The sequence below is a fragment of the Apiospora hydei genome, assembly GCF_038363865.1.
Source record: "Apiospora hydei strain CBS 114990 chromosome Unknown utg000002l_segment0_segment0, whole genome shotgun sequence".
In the NCBI taxonomy this organism is placed as follows: domain Eukaryota; kingdom Fungi; phylum Ascomycota; class Sordariomycetes; order Amphisphaeriales; family Apiosporaceae; genus Apiospora; species Apiospora hydei.
In genome coordinates this window covers 5,280,111-5,292,452 of record NW_027117361.1, presented here as the reverse complement: position 1 = coordinate 5,292,452, position 12,342 = coordinate 5,280,111, and the positions used below count along the sequence as shown (strand labels likewise).

Sequence of the window (12,342 nt, the reverse complement as noted above, 5' to 3'; positions counted from 1 at the left end):
CCATTGCGTCTCTCCAATCTACTGGGCTAGTGCAGTCCGCGACCGCGCGTCCCTGGATTGCGCCATCAGGCCCTGAGGAGCGCCTCTGTCGGTTGGTCCTGGAGTCTCACATTGTCTTTTATCTTATACATCCCCCCAACGGACCCCTTATCCGTATCAGCGACACAGACCACTGATTTCCTGCAGCCACTTCCACATCCGAAGTATCCTCGTCCTATCGAGTGGCTGGATGTCCCGCATGGTCCTCGACGCCGCCTGCGTGCGCTCGAGGTCGAAGACGGGCCCAGACTTCTTCGTCGCCGCCGTGGCTGCTTTCGCACGGCCCGAGCCGTCGCCGCCACCCCCGCTGCTGCTCTGCCGGTCTTCGGAGTACTTGCCTTTCCAGAGGTCGAGAAGACCCTGCGAGGAGTGTCCCGACGTTCCGCTGTTCGGACTGGCTTCCAGCCTTTTGACCCAGACCGATGGAGGCACGGTCTCGAAATTAAAAGCTGACTGCTGTGGCTGCCGGCCATCGCTGTCACCACTGGACGAGATAATGTCGAGCATCTCGCGCCATGTAGGCTGGCGATGAGGATTAAGCACATGATAGACCGGGATCCCATCATCGTCGCCACCACCTTCGCGTGACTCCCCGCCATTCGATCGAGAAGGCGCGACAGAGTCGTCCCCCGGCGTCCAAGCGCAATCTCAATGACCGCCTGTGCCGCCAACTCGACCGGGAGCCAATTGAGCGGCGCGTCCCCGAGGTCCGGCAGACAGCCCGTGAAGCTCGCGGTCGACAGCATGAGCGGGTACGCCTCGCTCTCGTTCCAGATGCCCAAGTGGTTCGCGAAGAGCTGGCCGACACGGATGATGGATACTGGGGGCTGACCAGTCCTTCGTTCTTGGTCATCGACCGGATGGTTCCCGCTTTCTCCTGCCTTGGCCTCGGAGATATACCGTTCATGTGCAGCGGCGCATATGTTCTCGGCCACCCACTTGGACTTCGAGTAGCCGAGCGGTGCCGCGTCGGCCGGGTTTACCGATACCTTCTCCGCGATCGTGCCCGAAGATGACGACGCGTTGTGGATGACTGCAGCCGTCGAGCTGACAAAGTAAAACCGCGCCCCAGCCTCAGCAGCGAGCCCGATCAAATTCCGCGTCGCCGCGAAATGCTGCCTGAACGACCCGATGCGCAAGCTGAAATTGACTGTCCAAGCCGAATGAATAACGACCGCCGGTCGAGCCACCCTGATGCTTTCGAGGAACCGCGGCGCGAGCCCGAAGTCCGGCCGGTCCAACTCGCTGGGCAGACAAACGATCCGCCCCTCGAGCCAGTGCGTCTCGTCCCAGGCTTCTTCGAGACCGGCCAGGCCCCGCTTCGACAGCGCCCTGGCGACGCGCCCGTGGGCGGCGGAGGGCGTTGGCGCGCGGAGGAGGCAGTAGACCTGGCGGATGCTGGGGTCTTGCAGGAGGTGGTGCGCGATGTGGGCGCCGAGGGCGCCGGTCGCGCCTGTGAGGATGACGGTGGTACTGCTACTTGTCGTCCCTGGTCTCGGGCGAAAACGCAGGTCAGCAAAGTCGCTGTTCTGTTGCACCAAGTCTCTCATCAATGCCAAGTCGGCATCTCGCTGCTGTTCTTGATTGCGGCCCTGTTCCATTCTGCCGGACGATGCGTCTTCTTGCGACGACTGCTCCCGCCGGGCTCGTAGGATATGATCCACGAGCTCGTGGATGGTGCCGCAGTCGTAGATGACGTTGATGGGCAGAGATCCCGAACTCTCCGGCAGCAGATCGCGTTCGATCGCCTTTCGGATCTGGATGCACGCGATGGAATCCACGCCCTGCCCGTACAGATCCTGGGACGGATTGAGATCCCGACCCAGCAGTTGGGCGAACTTCTCCGCCACAGCTGAAGGGACGTCTGCATCATCCGACACGTATTGCAAATTGCCACTGCCCGATCCTGCCTTGTAAGCCTTTTTAATCAGATCGCCGTATTGTTCCTCGGCCTGGCGGCGCATAATAGTGCCCTTGCTGCTTTTCGGAAGCCCTTTCTCCCCATCTGCCTCCGGCAACACTATTACCAGCATGGCCTTAGTAAGTCCCGCATGGCTCGGCGAATTCTCGTTGAGCTTCTGTATCGACGGCCACACCGCATCAATGACCTCAGACGCCGATGCCCGACCGTCACTCGGGAATAATAGCGCGCCCGGGTAATCTCGCCCTCCCCCAAAGACCAAAACATCGCGCAAGCGCCGCGCCGAGGCCGCCACGATTGCACCTTCGAGCGGCGACGGATCGAACTTCTTCCCGTTCGCCAGCGTGATCTGCGCGTCGGACCGGGAGTGGTACCGCCACGCCCCCAGGATGGACGAATGCGGCACAAAGAGGTCCGCAGTCGCGTACGACCCGTCCGCGCGATTCGTCTTGGCCAGCAGCGGCCACCTGGGGCGCGCGACCAGCTCCGAGAGCCCATCACTTCGAGGTTCAAACGCGAGGATGTTCTCGGAGACCACGCCCGCCGCGGGCCGGAGGAACTGCCACTCCTTGTCGTTCGTGTAGTCGCGGTCCGAGGACAAGAGGAAGCCGCACTCGGCGCTGCCCATGCGCGACACGAGCTTGACATTTTGATCAACTAACTTGTCGCCCACCGCGGCCGGCAGCGCGGCGCCGCCCACGCCGACGAGGTCCATGGACCGCAGCATCCGGATCCCCTCGTCGGACTCGGAGAGCATCTGCAGCACGTACGGCACCGAGGTGAAGTAGCCCACCTTCACTTCTGCTTTGGCCCTGGCGGCCGCCGACGTGGAGGAAGAAGAAGAGGAAGAGGAACACTGGACCCTCGCGCACTCGACCACCTTGACGACGTTGGCCCCCGTGACGGGCGCGGCGCCCTCGGGGAAGAACCAGGCCGCGGCGCCCGCGGCCCAGGCCCGGAAGCAGTCGGCCAGGCCGCCGTGGTAGAGCGGCGTGGTGGAGAAGGTGGAGGGTCTGCGGCCCGTCGGGGGAGGCGGGGGAGGATGCCGACGGCGCCCCAGTGGGATTGGTAGATGGGCTTGGGCAGGCCGGACGAGGTGCCCGATGTATGTCGGAGGTATGCGACGTCCTTGGTCTTGGGAGAGGCCGCGGCCTGCTGGTATGAGGCATCGGAGGAGCTGGCTGATCTGTCGTATGAGGGAATGTCGAGTATCCTCAGAGTTTCCCTCAGACCTTCGACCTTGTCGTGATACATTCGACCCACGAATATGGTATCAGCCCCCGCTGTCGAGCACAGATGGCTGATTGCCTTTTCTTCCAATTGAGGGCTACATTGCATGATTAGAATAGTGAATCATATAGAACTTGTCCGAAGAGGCAAAACTTACGCCAGTAAGAAGACTTTGTAGCCCAGCCGCATAAGACCCAGCCAAGTGAAGAGGAAATCCAGGCTGCTCGCGCACATCAATCCGACAGTCCCCTTCTTCGCCTCCAGATTTCGCGATTGCCTCTGCCTCAAGCAATCGGCCAACGTTATCGATGCGGCTTGTGAGAGCTCTTTCAGTTCCTTGAAGGTCACTTGCAGGGGGCCTGGGGCGGGAGACGGTAAAGTCTCCTGCCCACTCTGAGCTGCTCCTCCATGTTCACGATCATGGCTGAAGTCGGCAAAGCCAATTGCTGGTTCATCTGGAATATCTCTTCCTTGATCGTCTATCAACTCCAGTACGGTGGCGAACTCATTGGGTTGCTGGGCTGATTGGCTCTTCTTCCAGAGCGCTGCTTGCCCGAGGGTGCAGGTGAAGTAGTTGAGGTCCTGGGACTCCATGTCTGCTCACGATATTCACTCAAAAGAGTCAGCGGAGGTTCAAGCTTGGACTTTCGAAAAGCCAATTGATTCACTGGTGATCTGGTTCCATTAAAGATTATCTGGCTGTCGCGCGAGGAGGCGTCGCCATCACTCTTCGTAGTGCTGGTGTGCCTTGGGGCGTATACACCCCACCTGCCACCTGCATCATGGCCTAGACCAGGACTACTTCCGAAGCCACATATGAATTTCCTTTCAAGCCGTCATGTAACCACCAAGATAGGAGCTTGAAGATGGTCTAGAAGGGTAGAGGTTTCCTTCGGCCTAATACGAATGCTGGGCATGGTTATGACGTAATCGACTCGCATGCGGTGCCTCACTCACTCCACCGCACCTTCTGAAGCATGCACATGCAAGCAAGCGCGTACATGCACGGAAACTGAGACACAAAACACTCGGAGAGACGGGAACCGCGACACGAAAGCGTTGGGGGCCTGAAACTGAAATTGGACATATTCATGCCTACGCTGCCAAACTACACCACACCACACCACATCACACACTGACACTAAACCCCAAACCCCTCCACAGCAACGAACCAAAACCACCATGGCCAAACGAACCATCACCGACACGCTCCGCCTGTCGAGCTCCCACCCCATCCCCCAGCTCGGCTTCGGCGTCTACAAGTCCCCGCCCGAGCTGTGCATCCAGTCCTGCCTGACGGCCCTGCGCGCCGGCTACCGCCACATCGACACGGCGCAGTACTACGCCAACGAAGCCGAGGTGGGCGAGGCCATTCGCCAAGCCGCCCCCCAAGTCAGCCGCGCGGACGTCTTCCTCACCACCAAGATCCTCAGCCCGGAGGCGTCGGCCGAGGAGAATTACGCCAAGTGCGTCGAGAGCGTGAAGAAGCTGGATGCCGGGAGCGAGGGAAAGGATGGGTACGTGGACTTGTTCCTGATTCATAGCCCCAACTGCGGCGGCGCGGAGAACCGCAAGATGCTCTGGCAGGCGCTGGAGCGGCTGCATCAGGAGGGCAAGGCGAAGAGTATCGGCGTGAGCAATTTCGGTATCCAGCACATCGAGGAGCTGAAGGCGTTTGCCCAAGTCTGGCCGCCGCACGTCAATCAGATCGAGGTAGGTCCCCAGTGGTTCAACCAACTGCCCCATGATAGTATAAGTACAATAACTAACGCCTCCGCAGCTGCACCCATGGTCCCAACAGACCGAGATCGTCGCGTACTGCGAAAAGCACAACATCGCCATCGAGGCCTACTGCCCGCTGGTCCGCAACACGAAGGCCGCGGACCCGACCCTGGCCAAGGTGGCCGAGAAGCACGGCGTCACGCCGAACCAGGTGCTGGTGCGGTACTGCCTCGAGCGGGGCTGGATCCCGCTCCCCAAGAGCGACAACGAGGGGCGCATCCGGAACAACGCGGATGTCTACGGCTTCGCGCTCGACGAGGGAGACATGGAGAAGCTGAATGGGTTGAACCAGGGGGCGGAGGGGGCGATTGTGCAGGCGGTTGATAACTAAGTAGAAGACAGAAGGCCTTTCGGGGACGCGAGATGAAACCAATCAAACCACTATGAGATATACAATGGTTGATCGTATGGGTTAAGACTGAAGATAATACATGTTCATTCGATACGACTGTATCTACATTACTTTTACTTGCTATGAGGAGTTCTGATTGGTAAACTCAATCAGAGGAGGGAACATGTGGTTCGAATCAGTAACGCGCCGAGCGCGGACGCCATAAAAGTTCTATTTACACTACTGACGACTTTGATATCTGTTTATGGCCGTACACGATTGATGTTTAACAAGTAAATATCTTGGTAGTGCTCACGTTGACCCTGCTCCACCGCTGCCCCTTCCACCAAGCATCAACAATGCTCAGCGGCCAGTATGCATGATACAGTGCGACCGCCGGCCACGGGTCCCAAGTTTCCCACGTCCCTTCCTTCCAAGTAAGAACATGGGTGAAGAAGACAAGAAGACCCGAGAGGAACTCTTGGACGGCGATGCGGCCGGTGGCGACTCGGTACGCCGGATGGACGACGAGGGACACCAGGTCGTGCCCGATCCAGTACCGCGGCTGCGCGTCCGACGGCGGCGGCACGACCAAGTTTCCGTCGTCATCGTTCGCCCGCGACACGGGACTGCCATTGGCGGCGCCCTTGGGCTCGAGAACCGACAGGTACGCGCGCACCATGTCCCGCATCTCCGGCCCCGGCTGCGCGAACAGGACGACGGCGGTGTGGGCGCGGGGATTACACTCGATCGCGTACATGCTCCTCTTGAACCCATTTTCTGTGATCTCCTCATCCTCCACCATGAAATCGAAACTCAAATGCCCCGTCATCCCCTCTCCCCCATCCAAAGAAGAAGACCGCGCCACAAACTCCCGCGTAAACCCCAGCATCGCCCGCGACAAGGCCGAGTCCGCGGGCAGGGGCCGGTAGTGCATCAGCAGCTCCGCGCTCGGACACGCGACGAAGCAGCGGACCTGCCCGCGCACGACGAGGGCGTGGGTGCAGTACTCGGCGCCGCCGGGGATGAACTGCTGCGCGATCCAGGGTTGGGCGGCGGAGATGGCGGGGAGGCGGGACAGGTAGGACTCGGTTTCGGGGCGCGTGGGCAGGGGGAGGAGGGTCATGTTGCCGCGGTTGGCGTCGTCGACGCCGATGGGTTTGAGGATGAATTCCCTCTGTTTCTTCTTCTCCCTCTTCTCCTTCTTATCGCTGTCGGGGTCCGAAGAAGAGGAAGAAGAAGAAGCAGCGTCGTCGAGAATGCGCAAGATCTCTTTCTGGGACGTCACCGTGTGCGTCTCCGGACACGGCAGCCCGAGCCGCGCCGTCTCCGCCATGAACCGGTCCTTCTCGTGCAGCCGCATCGTCGTCGCGAGGTCGAACTGGACGCAGCGGCACCGCGTCCGCCGCTCGATGGCCTCCTTGGCGACGGCGTCCTCGGCCGCGCTGGCGACGCCCGAGCACGAGACCCAGAGATCGACGCCGTCGGTCCGGACGATGTCGACGAGGCACTCGACGTAGGCGTCGGCGGCGCCGTTTGCTTTATAAGGGGTGCTGGAGTTGCTGGAGTTGGAGTGGGAGTGGGAGTTGGAGGAGTGGTCTGGCTTGGGCATGCGGTAGAAGGCCGACAGGCTCGAGGACGAGCGGCCTGAGCACGGGATCCCCGGCGCCTCGAAGTCGGCGCCGATGACGCGGTGGCCCGACAGGTGGAAGGCGCGCGCCAGGGTCAGGCCCTTGGCCATGCCGACGCCCGTCACCAGGATGGTGCGGCGGTCGCGGGCATCTTCGCGGTGGGCGGGAGAGGGAGAGGTGGATTGGGGGAAGAAGTATTGAGACGCATAGCCGAGGGACAGGGTGAGTAGGGATAGAGGTAGGAGTAGGATGCTGAGCATGGTGAGACTGAAGGTCCTGATGATGTCTGAGAGGGGGTATTCCGCCATGGTGGCTGAGGGTGAAGCTATTCCCAGCGATGTTGCTGTGAGTGTCGCAGTTGCTTTGACAAAGTCAAATAATATGCTCAACCACCAAAACCCGTCAATGATGCTAGCAATCTACTCTAGCTTATCTTCCCTACAGCAAGTACCGACCACGTATATCATCCACGAAGGAACGGGCCCCCTTGTTTGGACTAGCCCGTGAAGCTCCACGGGTTCAGGGGTGACAACCGGTCGAGTACCCAGCTTCGAGCTAACAGAATAGTTGTTGGGGTCGCTAGGGAGCGCAATCGTAGAGGCTCTGCAGTATCTCGGAAAAGCTCTAAGCGACAGCTCTAGAGCCGCCTAGTGAATTGCCGGGCCCAAGACGGGGAATAGCGCCCTTCGGATCTGGCCTGATGAATCATTACCGTAGCGGAATCTGCCTGGGCGCGGCCCGCACCAATCGACATTCTTTCGTCAGCCGCAGGAACGGCTCGTGGTCGAATGGTGTACTACTTTGCTGGCACGCTTCTCGGTTAAGAGAAATTGCAGTTATTTTTCAATCAAGGAGAACGACCTGCATAGGTTTGGCTTGGCCGGTTGGGATGTCATGCAGACGCCATGCGTGTGGAATACGTCATGACTTTATTCTCACATGCCAGTCAAGAATGGGGGACTTGGACGCGTGCATCCGGAGCGAAACTTCCTGATCACCACAGAGGGACTTGAGGGGTAACGCATCTGGCCATTGACGAATAATAGGTTGGGTGTTACTTGTTGACATGTGCATATTCACAGAGAATCAGGATTGGAGAGACGGTTGATATGAATGTAGCAAACATTTTTTTATCTAGAATTTCTAGCATCGACCGTGGTCGACGCGACTAACGCTCTAAACACTATGAAAATCGTATCCTAATACTCCAGAAACCGGTATTTCCAAAACCAAAATCATGGTTATGATCGCTATGCCTTTTCATGTGAATACTTCATGTCCATAATAACAAGATTTTATCTACGCCTGCACCTTGATGCCGTTAGAGCCGTTAAGGACCCCATTGATACCGTTCTTCGCTTTCTCCAGCAGCGAATCATTGCCGTTAGTGTGACCATTGGTGTGACCGTTGGTGTGACCATTAGTAGTCTTGCCGTTGGTCACGCCCCGTGACTCGGAGATGACGCCGGCCTGCTTCGCAGCGGCCTCGACGCCAAGCTCCTCAGTCGCGTTGTCGGTGTAGCCAGTATCGCTGCTGTCGACGTAGGCCTCGAGCCCGGCGCCCTCGCGGGGGTAGGTCTTGCACGCCTCTTTGTGCAAGCGCAGCGCCTCCTGGAGCTCCTCTACGGAGACATCGTTCAAGAACGAGCAGCTGCCGAGGGGGTTGGGCACAGCGAGGCGCAGGAGGCCGTCGCGCGTCTTGAGGATGGCGGCGGTGCCCTTGTCGAGCACGTCGTTGTCGAACAGGGGGTGGTCGATGGAGAGGCCGGCCCGCGAGAACAGGGTGAGGAGGCGCGCGTGCTCGGCGCCGGAGAGCAGGCCGCGCTTCTTGGCCAGGGTCGCGGTGAAGGCCATGTCGATGGAGATGGCGTGGCCGTGGCGCAGGGGGTCTCGGGGATCAGCTCGTGCAGGGGGGACCAGGTGTGGCCGTAGGCGATGACGCGGTCGAGTCCGATCTCGTGCAGGTTGGGGGACTCGAGCTTGAGCATCTCGTAGATGGCCTCACGGTTGATCTGAAAAATCGGCCAATTAGCAACGGCAACTTGGATCATAATGAGACATCAATGTAAACTTACAATATCAGCAGCCGTCTTCAGCTCGCGCGTAGCACCATCACCGCGCCCGAACTTGTGCTCAATGAGCTGCTCGCAGAACTTGTCGAGGAGGTCAAAGACCTGGAGGTGGGAGCACGACGAGATCTTGATGAGCTCGGCGAAGCCGTTCCGCACCTGGGCGACGGGCAGGGTGCGCAGGAAGGTGAAGTCGAGGAAGGTGTGCGTGGGGGCGTGGTAGGCGCCGAGGCGGTTCTTGTAATTGCCGTAGTTGACGGCGACCTTGATGGAGACGCTGGCATCGATGAGGCCGATGACGGTGGTGGGCACGCGGATGAAATTGGTGTTGCGGCGGTACGAGGCGCACGCGAAGCCGGCGACGTCGGTCACCAGGCCGCCGCCGACGACGAGGACGGGTTCCTTGCGGATGATGCCGAACTCGGTCATGGAGTCGCAGATGCTGAGGTACGTGTCGATGGTCTTGGCCTTCTCCCCGATGGCGGTCTGGTGGACTTTCAGGGTGAGGCCGTAGTGCTCAAAGTACCGCTCCATCTTCTTGCCGTACATGCTGAAGACGTTCTTGTCCGTCACGGCCAGGACGCGGCCCCATTTCTTGTAGCAGTCGGCGAGCCCCGGGTTGGCGACGTCGAAGACGCCGTCCACGAAGGTGAAGTCGTACTCGATCTTCTCGTAGCCCTCGACGTGGAAACCCGCCTTGGTCTCCGAAACGTTGGCCTTGAGATCAGACATCTTGTGCTTGTGGTGTGTGTGGATGGGGTAAGATGGGGTGGTTTGGGTAGATGGAGGAAGGTAAGAGGAGTGAATGGAGGCTTAGGAGGTTGCTAATACACCCTGTTGTCTATCGTTTTCTTCCCGGTATCCGATAACAAGGGCTGAAGATGAAAATATGACTGGATTGGAACCGGTCAAAAGCCATGTTGGAGATACCGGCCATGGCGGCCTTCAAGTAATGGTAGCCAGGCATCCCAAGAAAGGACCACGTCGACCGAGTCAATTCGTCATGATCTCAAGTCGTTGACATAACGACTTCTTTGTCCTGGACGGGCTGCAAGCAGCTGCAATGGATGGTTAGTGCTACGCGCCGCCAGCGCCGTTGGAAACGATGATCTGATAGGTTCCTGTCACAGTTTCATGCCAGAATAGTGTTGAGACATTGCTTATTTGGCATGGCATTCGCCAATGTAGATATGATATGTATGGGCGCCGCCTCCCTGGCGCTAACATGAATAGGGGCTAGCATTTGGAGGCGGCCAAGGCCAGGCTAGCAATGTGGCCCAAGATCCGGAATGGCACGATGGGAAAGTCGCCCAAATGCCATTTACGAAGCAGATCCAAATTTTTCTCTCTCCGCACCAATGCCAATCGCCCTCGGACCACGCACCGGACCAAGCCCCCGCCATCTCGCCATCTCGCTTATCTGAATGCGTTCCCCTAGACCCGTGGCGCTAACAAGAGCTGGTCATCACGACGTATGGCAGGCTACAGGAAACAGGTGGGTGAGCTAAATTCCACCAGTCAAGGGGCACAGAGTCAATGACTTCAAGACCCCAAAATGGTGACACCCTCGAACCCGTTAGTTGGGAAAAGGAAAGAAGAAGAAAACATACGTTCGACTCCTCGGCTGCAAGCGGGGTCATCTTTCATAGGCAAGCCAAGGGCCTGGATGGTGGTGTAGCTGCCGGGTGCCGAACTGTTGGCTGGGAGACTATGGGCTCGAAGTAGAATAACTAAATCTGCCAGTTCTTTGAGCGTGGAAACCTGGAAGACACGTAGAATCCCTCGTGAAAAGATATCGTCTGCTACCCATCCACCTGGGGATATTTGCAATTCGGTTTCACCATACTCCATCAGACTCTCAAAGAAACCCACAACAGCTCTATCACAATGGGCAGCACACTGAAGCAGTCCGACTTCGAGGGACAGGCGTACCAGCCCCAGGAGGATGTCTACGTCAGTATATCTTACCAATCGCATTGGCGACTTTTCTTTTGGCTTGGCACTCACTGATTCTAATGATGTATCCAGTTCGACGACGGGCGCGAGATCGCGCTGCTGCACTTCATGTACAGCCACCCGAAGCTCGAGGAGCTGCGAGGCAAGCCCCAAAAGGTCCTCGCCGCCATCGACGAGTACGGGCGCACCCAGAAGTACCTCATGAACATTGGCGAGTACAAGTCCAAGACCGTGGTCGAGCTCATCCGGAAAGAAAAGCCCCAGATCATGCTGGAGCTGGGCGGCTACGTCGGCTACTCCGCCATCGCGTTCGGCGCCGCCGTGAAGGAGGCGGGCGGGCAGCGGTACTTCAGCTTGGAGAAGAGCCCCGAGTTCGGCGCGGTCATCGCCATGCTGGTGGACCTCGCGGGGCTCGGCGACGTCGTCAAGGTCGTCGTCGGCGGCAGTTCGGACTCGTTGAGGCGGCTTCACAGGACGGGGAGCTCAAGCGCATCGACCTCCTCTTCCTCGACCACTACAAGCCTCTCTACACCGAAGACCTGAAGCTGTGCGAAGAGCTCGGGCTGGTGGGACCTGGGTCCGTCTACGCGGCCGACAATGGTGAGTGAGACCTTTCTGAAATCTCCCAAGCTACGAGTTGATCTGTGGATGGCTAATGTTGAGTGCGCCCAGTTGTCAAACCCGGAAACCCTCCGTACCTCGAGTACGTTAGAAGCACCGTCGAACAGAAACGCGAGAAGGCGTCCGGCGCAGATGACAACGGCCCCAAGGGACGACCCGAGCTCGTCTACGATAGCAAATTCGTCGAGGGCTGGGAGCCCAGTGGTGTACCGGTAAGACGACGGGACCCGGGTGAACTAGATAACGCGGAATCCTTGCTAACGATTTCACAGGATGCGCTCGAAATCACACGATGCGTGCGGGTGGAGTCATAGTCGACGACGGGCACACGAAATTCATCGGATGAAGGATACTGAGTCTGGTAAAGAATAGTCATTAAGGTTACGATGTGATGATCCCAATGAATCGCGAGTGAATTGGCCACGATAGCTTCAATGGACATTGTTGGCTGTAATGGTGTGTCTTGCTTCGTCCTTGTGTCGGACAGCCTCCGGGACCTGACACCCCAAGCACCCCTGTAAGCAAGTACCTGATGGGCCTGTAAATTAGGCCTGTAACCCCACCACTAGCGCTACAGCTAGCACTGTGCAGGGGGAGCTCAGAGCTGATCTACTTGGGCCGATCTCCCCAAGGCTTCTGTAGATTCATCTCATTTCAGTGGAGCTGGCGATTGAGTCGCGGGAACGAAAATGTCGGATGAACTAGAAGTCTCAGATCAACTAAACTAAATTAGCGTCAACGATTGGCGGCGCAGTTTCGATT

At 58.5% G+C, this 12,342-nt stretch overlaps 5 protein-coding genes across 5 annotated transcripts; 2 read left to right on the top strand and 3 right to left on the bottom strand.

Annotated features, from left to right (window-relative positions):
* Positions 1-156: 156 nt before the first annotated feature.
* On the bottom strand, positions 157-3,784 carry PG997_001700 (uncharacterized protein; the record flags this gene model as incomplete). Its single annotated transcript, XM_066806015.1, is given in 4 exon segments — positions 157-617; positions 629-2,973; positions 3,054-3,287; positions 3,348-3,784. The coding sequence occupies 4 exon segments, from the start codon at positions 3,782-3,784 to the stop codon at positions 157-159; spliced, it is 3,477 nt and encodes a 1,158-aa protein (XP_066675788.1).
* Positions 3,785-4,372: 588 nt separating this feature from the next.
* PG997_001699 (uncharacterized protein) lies at positions 4,373-5,303 on the top strand (the record flags this gene model as incomplete). The annotated part of the gene is made up of 2 exons (XM_066806014.1): positions 4,373-4,903; positions 4,971-5,303. 2 exons carry the CDS (start codon positions 4,373-4,375, stop codon positions 5,301-5,303), a joined length of 864 nt encoding a protein of 287 aa, XP_066675787.1.
* A 286-nt stretch (positions 5,304-5,589) lies between these two features.
* Positions 5,590-7,242, bottom strand: PG997_001698 (uncharacterized protein; the record flags this gene model as incomplete). The annotated part of the gene is made up of 1 exon (XM_066806013.1): positions 5,590-7,242. The coding sequence occupies one exon, from the start codon at positions 7,240-7,242 to the stop codon at positions 5,590-5,592; it is 1,653 nt and encodes a 550-aa protein (XP_066675786.1).
* Positions 7,243-8,233: 991 nt separating this feature from the next.
* PG997_001697 (uncharacterized protein) lies at positions 8,234-9,735 on the bottom strand (the record flags this gene model as incomplete). Its single annotated transcript, XM_066806012.1, has 3 exons — positions 8,234-8,823; positions 8,862-8,946; positions 9,010-9,735. The coding sequence occupies 3 exons, from the start codon at positions 9,733-9,735 to the stop codon at positions 8,234-8,236; spliced, it is 1,401 nt and encodes a 466-aa protein (XP_066675785.1).
* Positions 9,736-10,890: 1,155 nt separating this feature from the next.
* On the top strand, positions 10,891-11,894 carry PG997_001696 (O-methyltransferase; the record flags this gene model as incomplete). The annotated part of the gene is made up of 5 exons (XM_066806011.1): positions 10,891-10,956; positions 11,032-11,394; positions 11,433-11,559; positions 11,632-11,792; positions 11,853-11,894. 5 exons carry the CDS (start codon positions 10,891-10,893, stop codon positions 11,892-11,894), a joined length of 759 nt encoding a protein of 252 aa, XP_066675784.1.
* Positions 11,895-12,342: the final 448 nt, after the last annotated feature.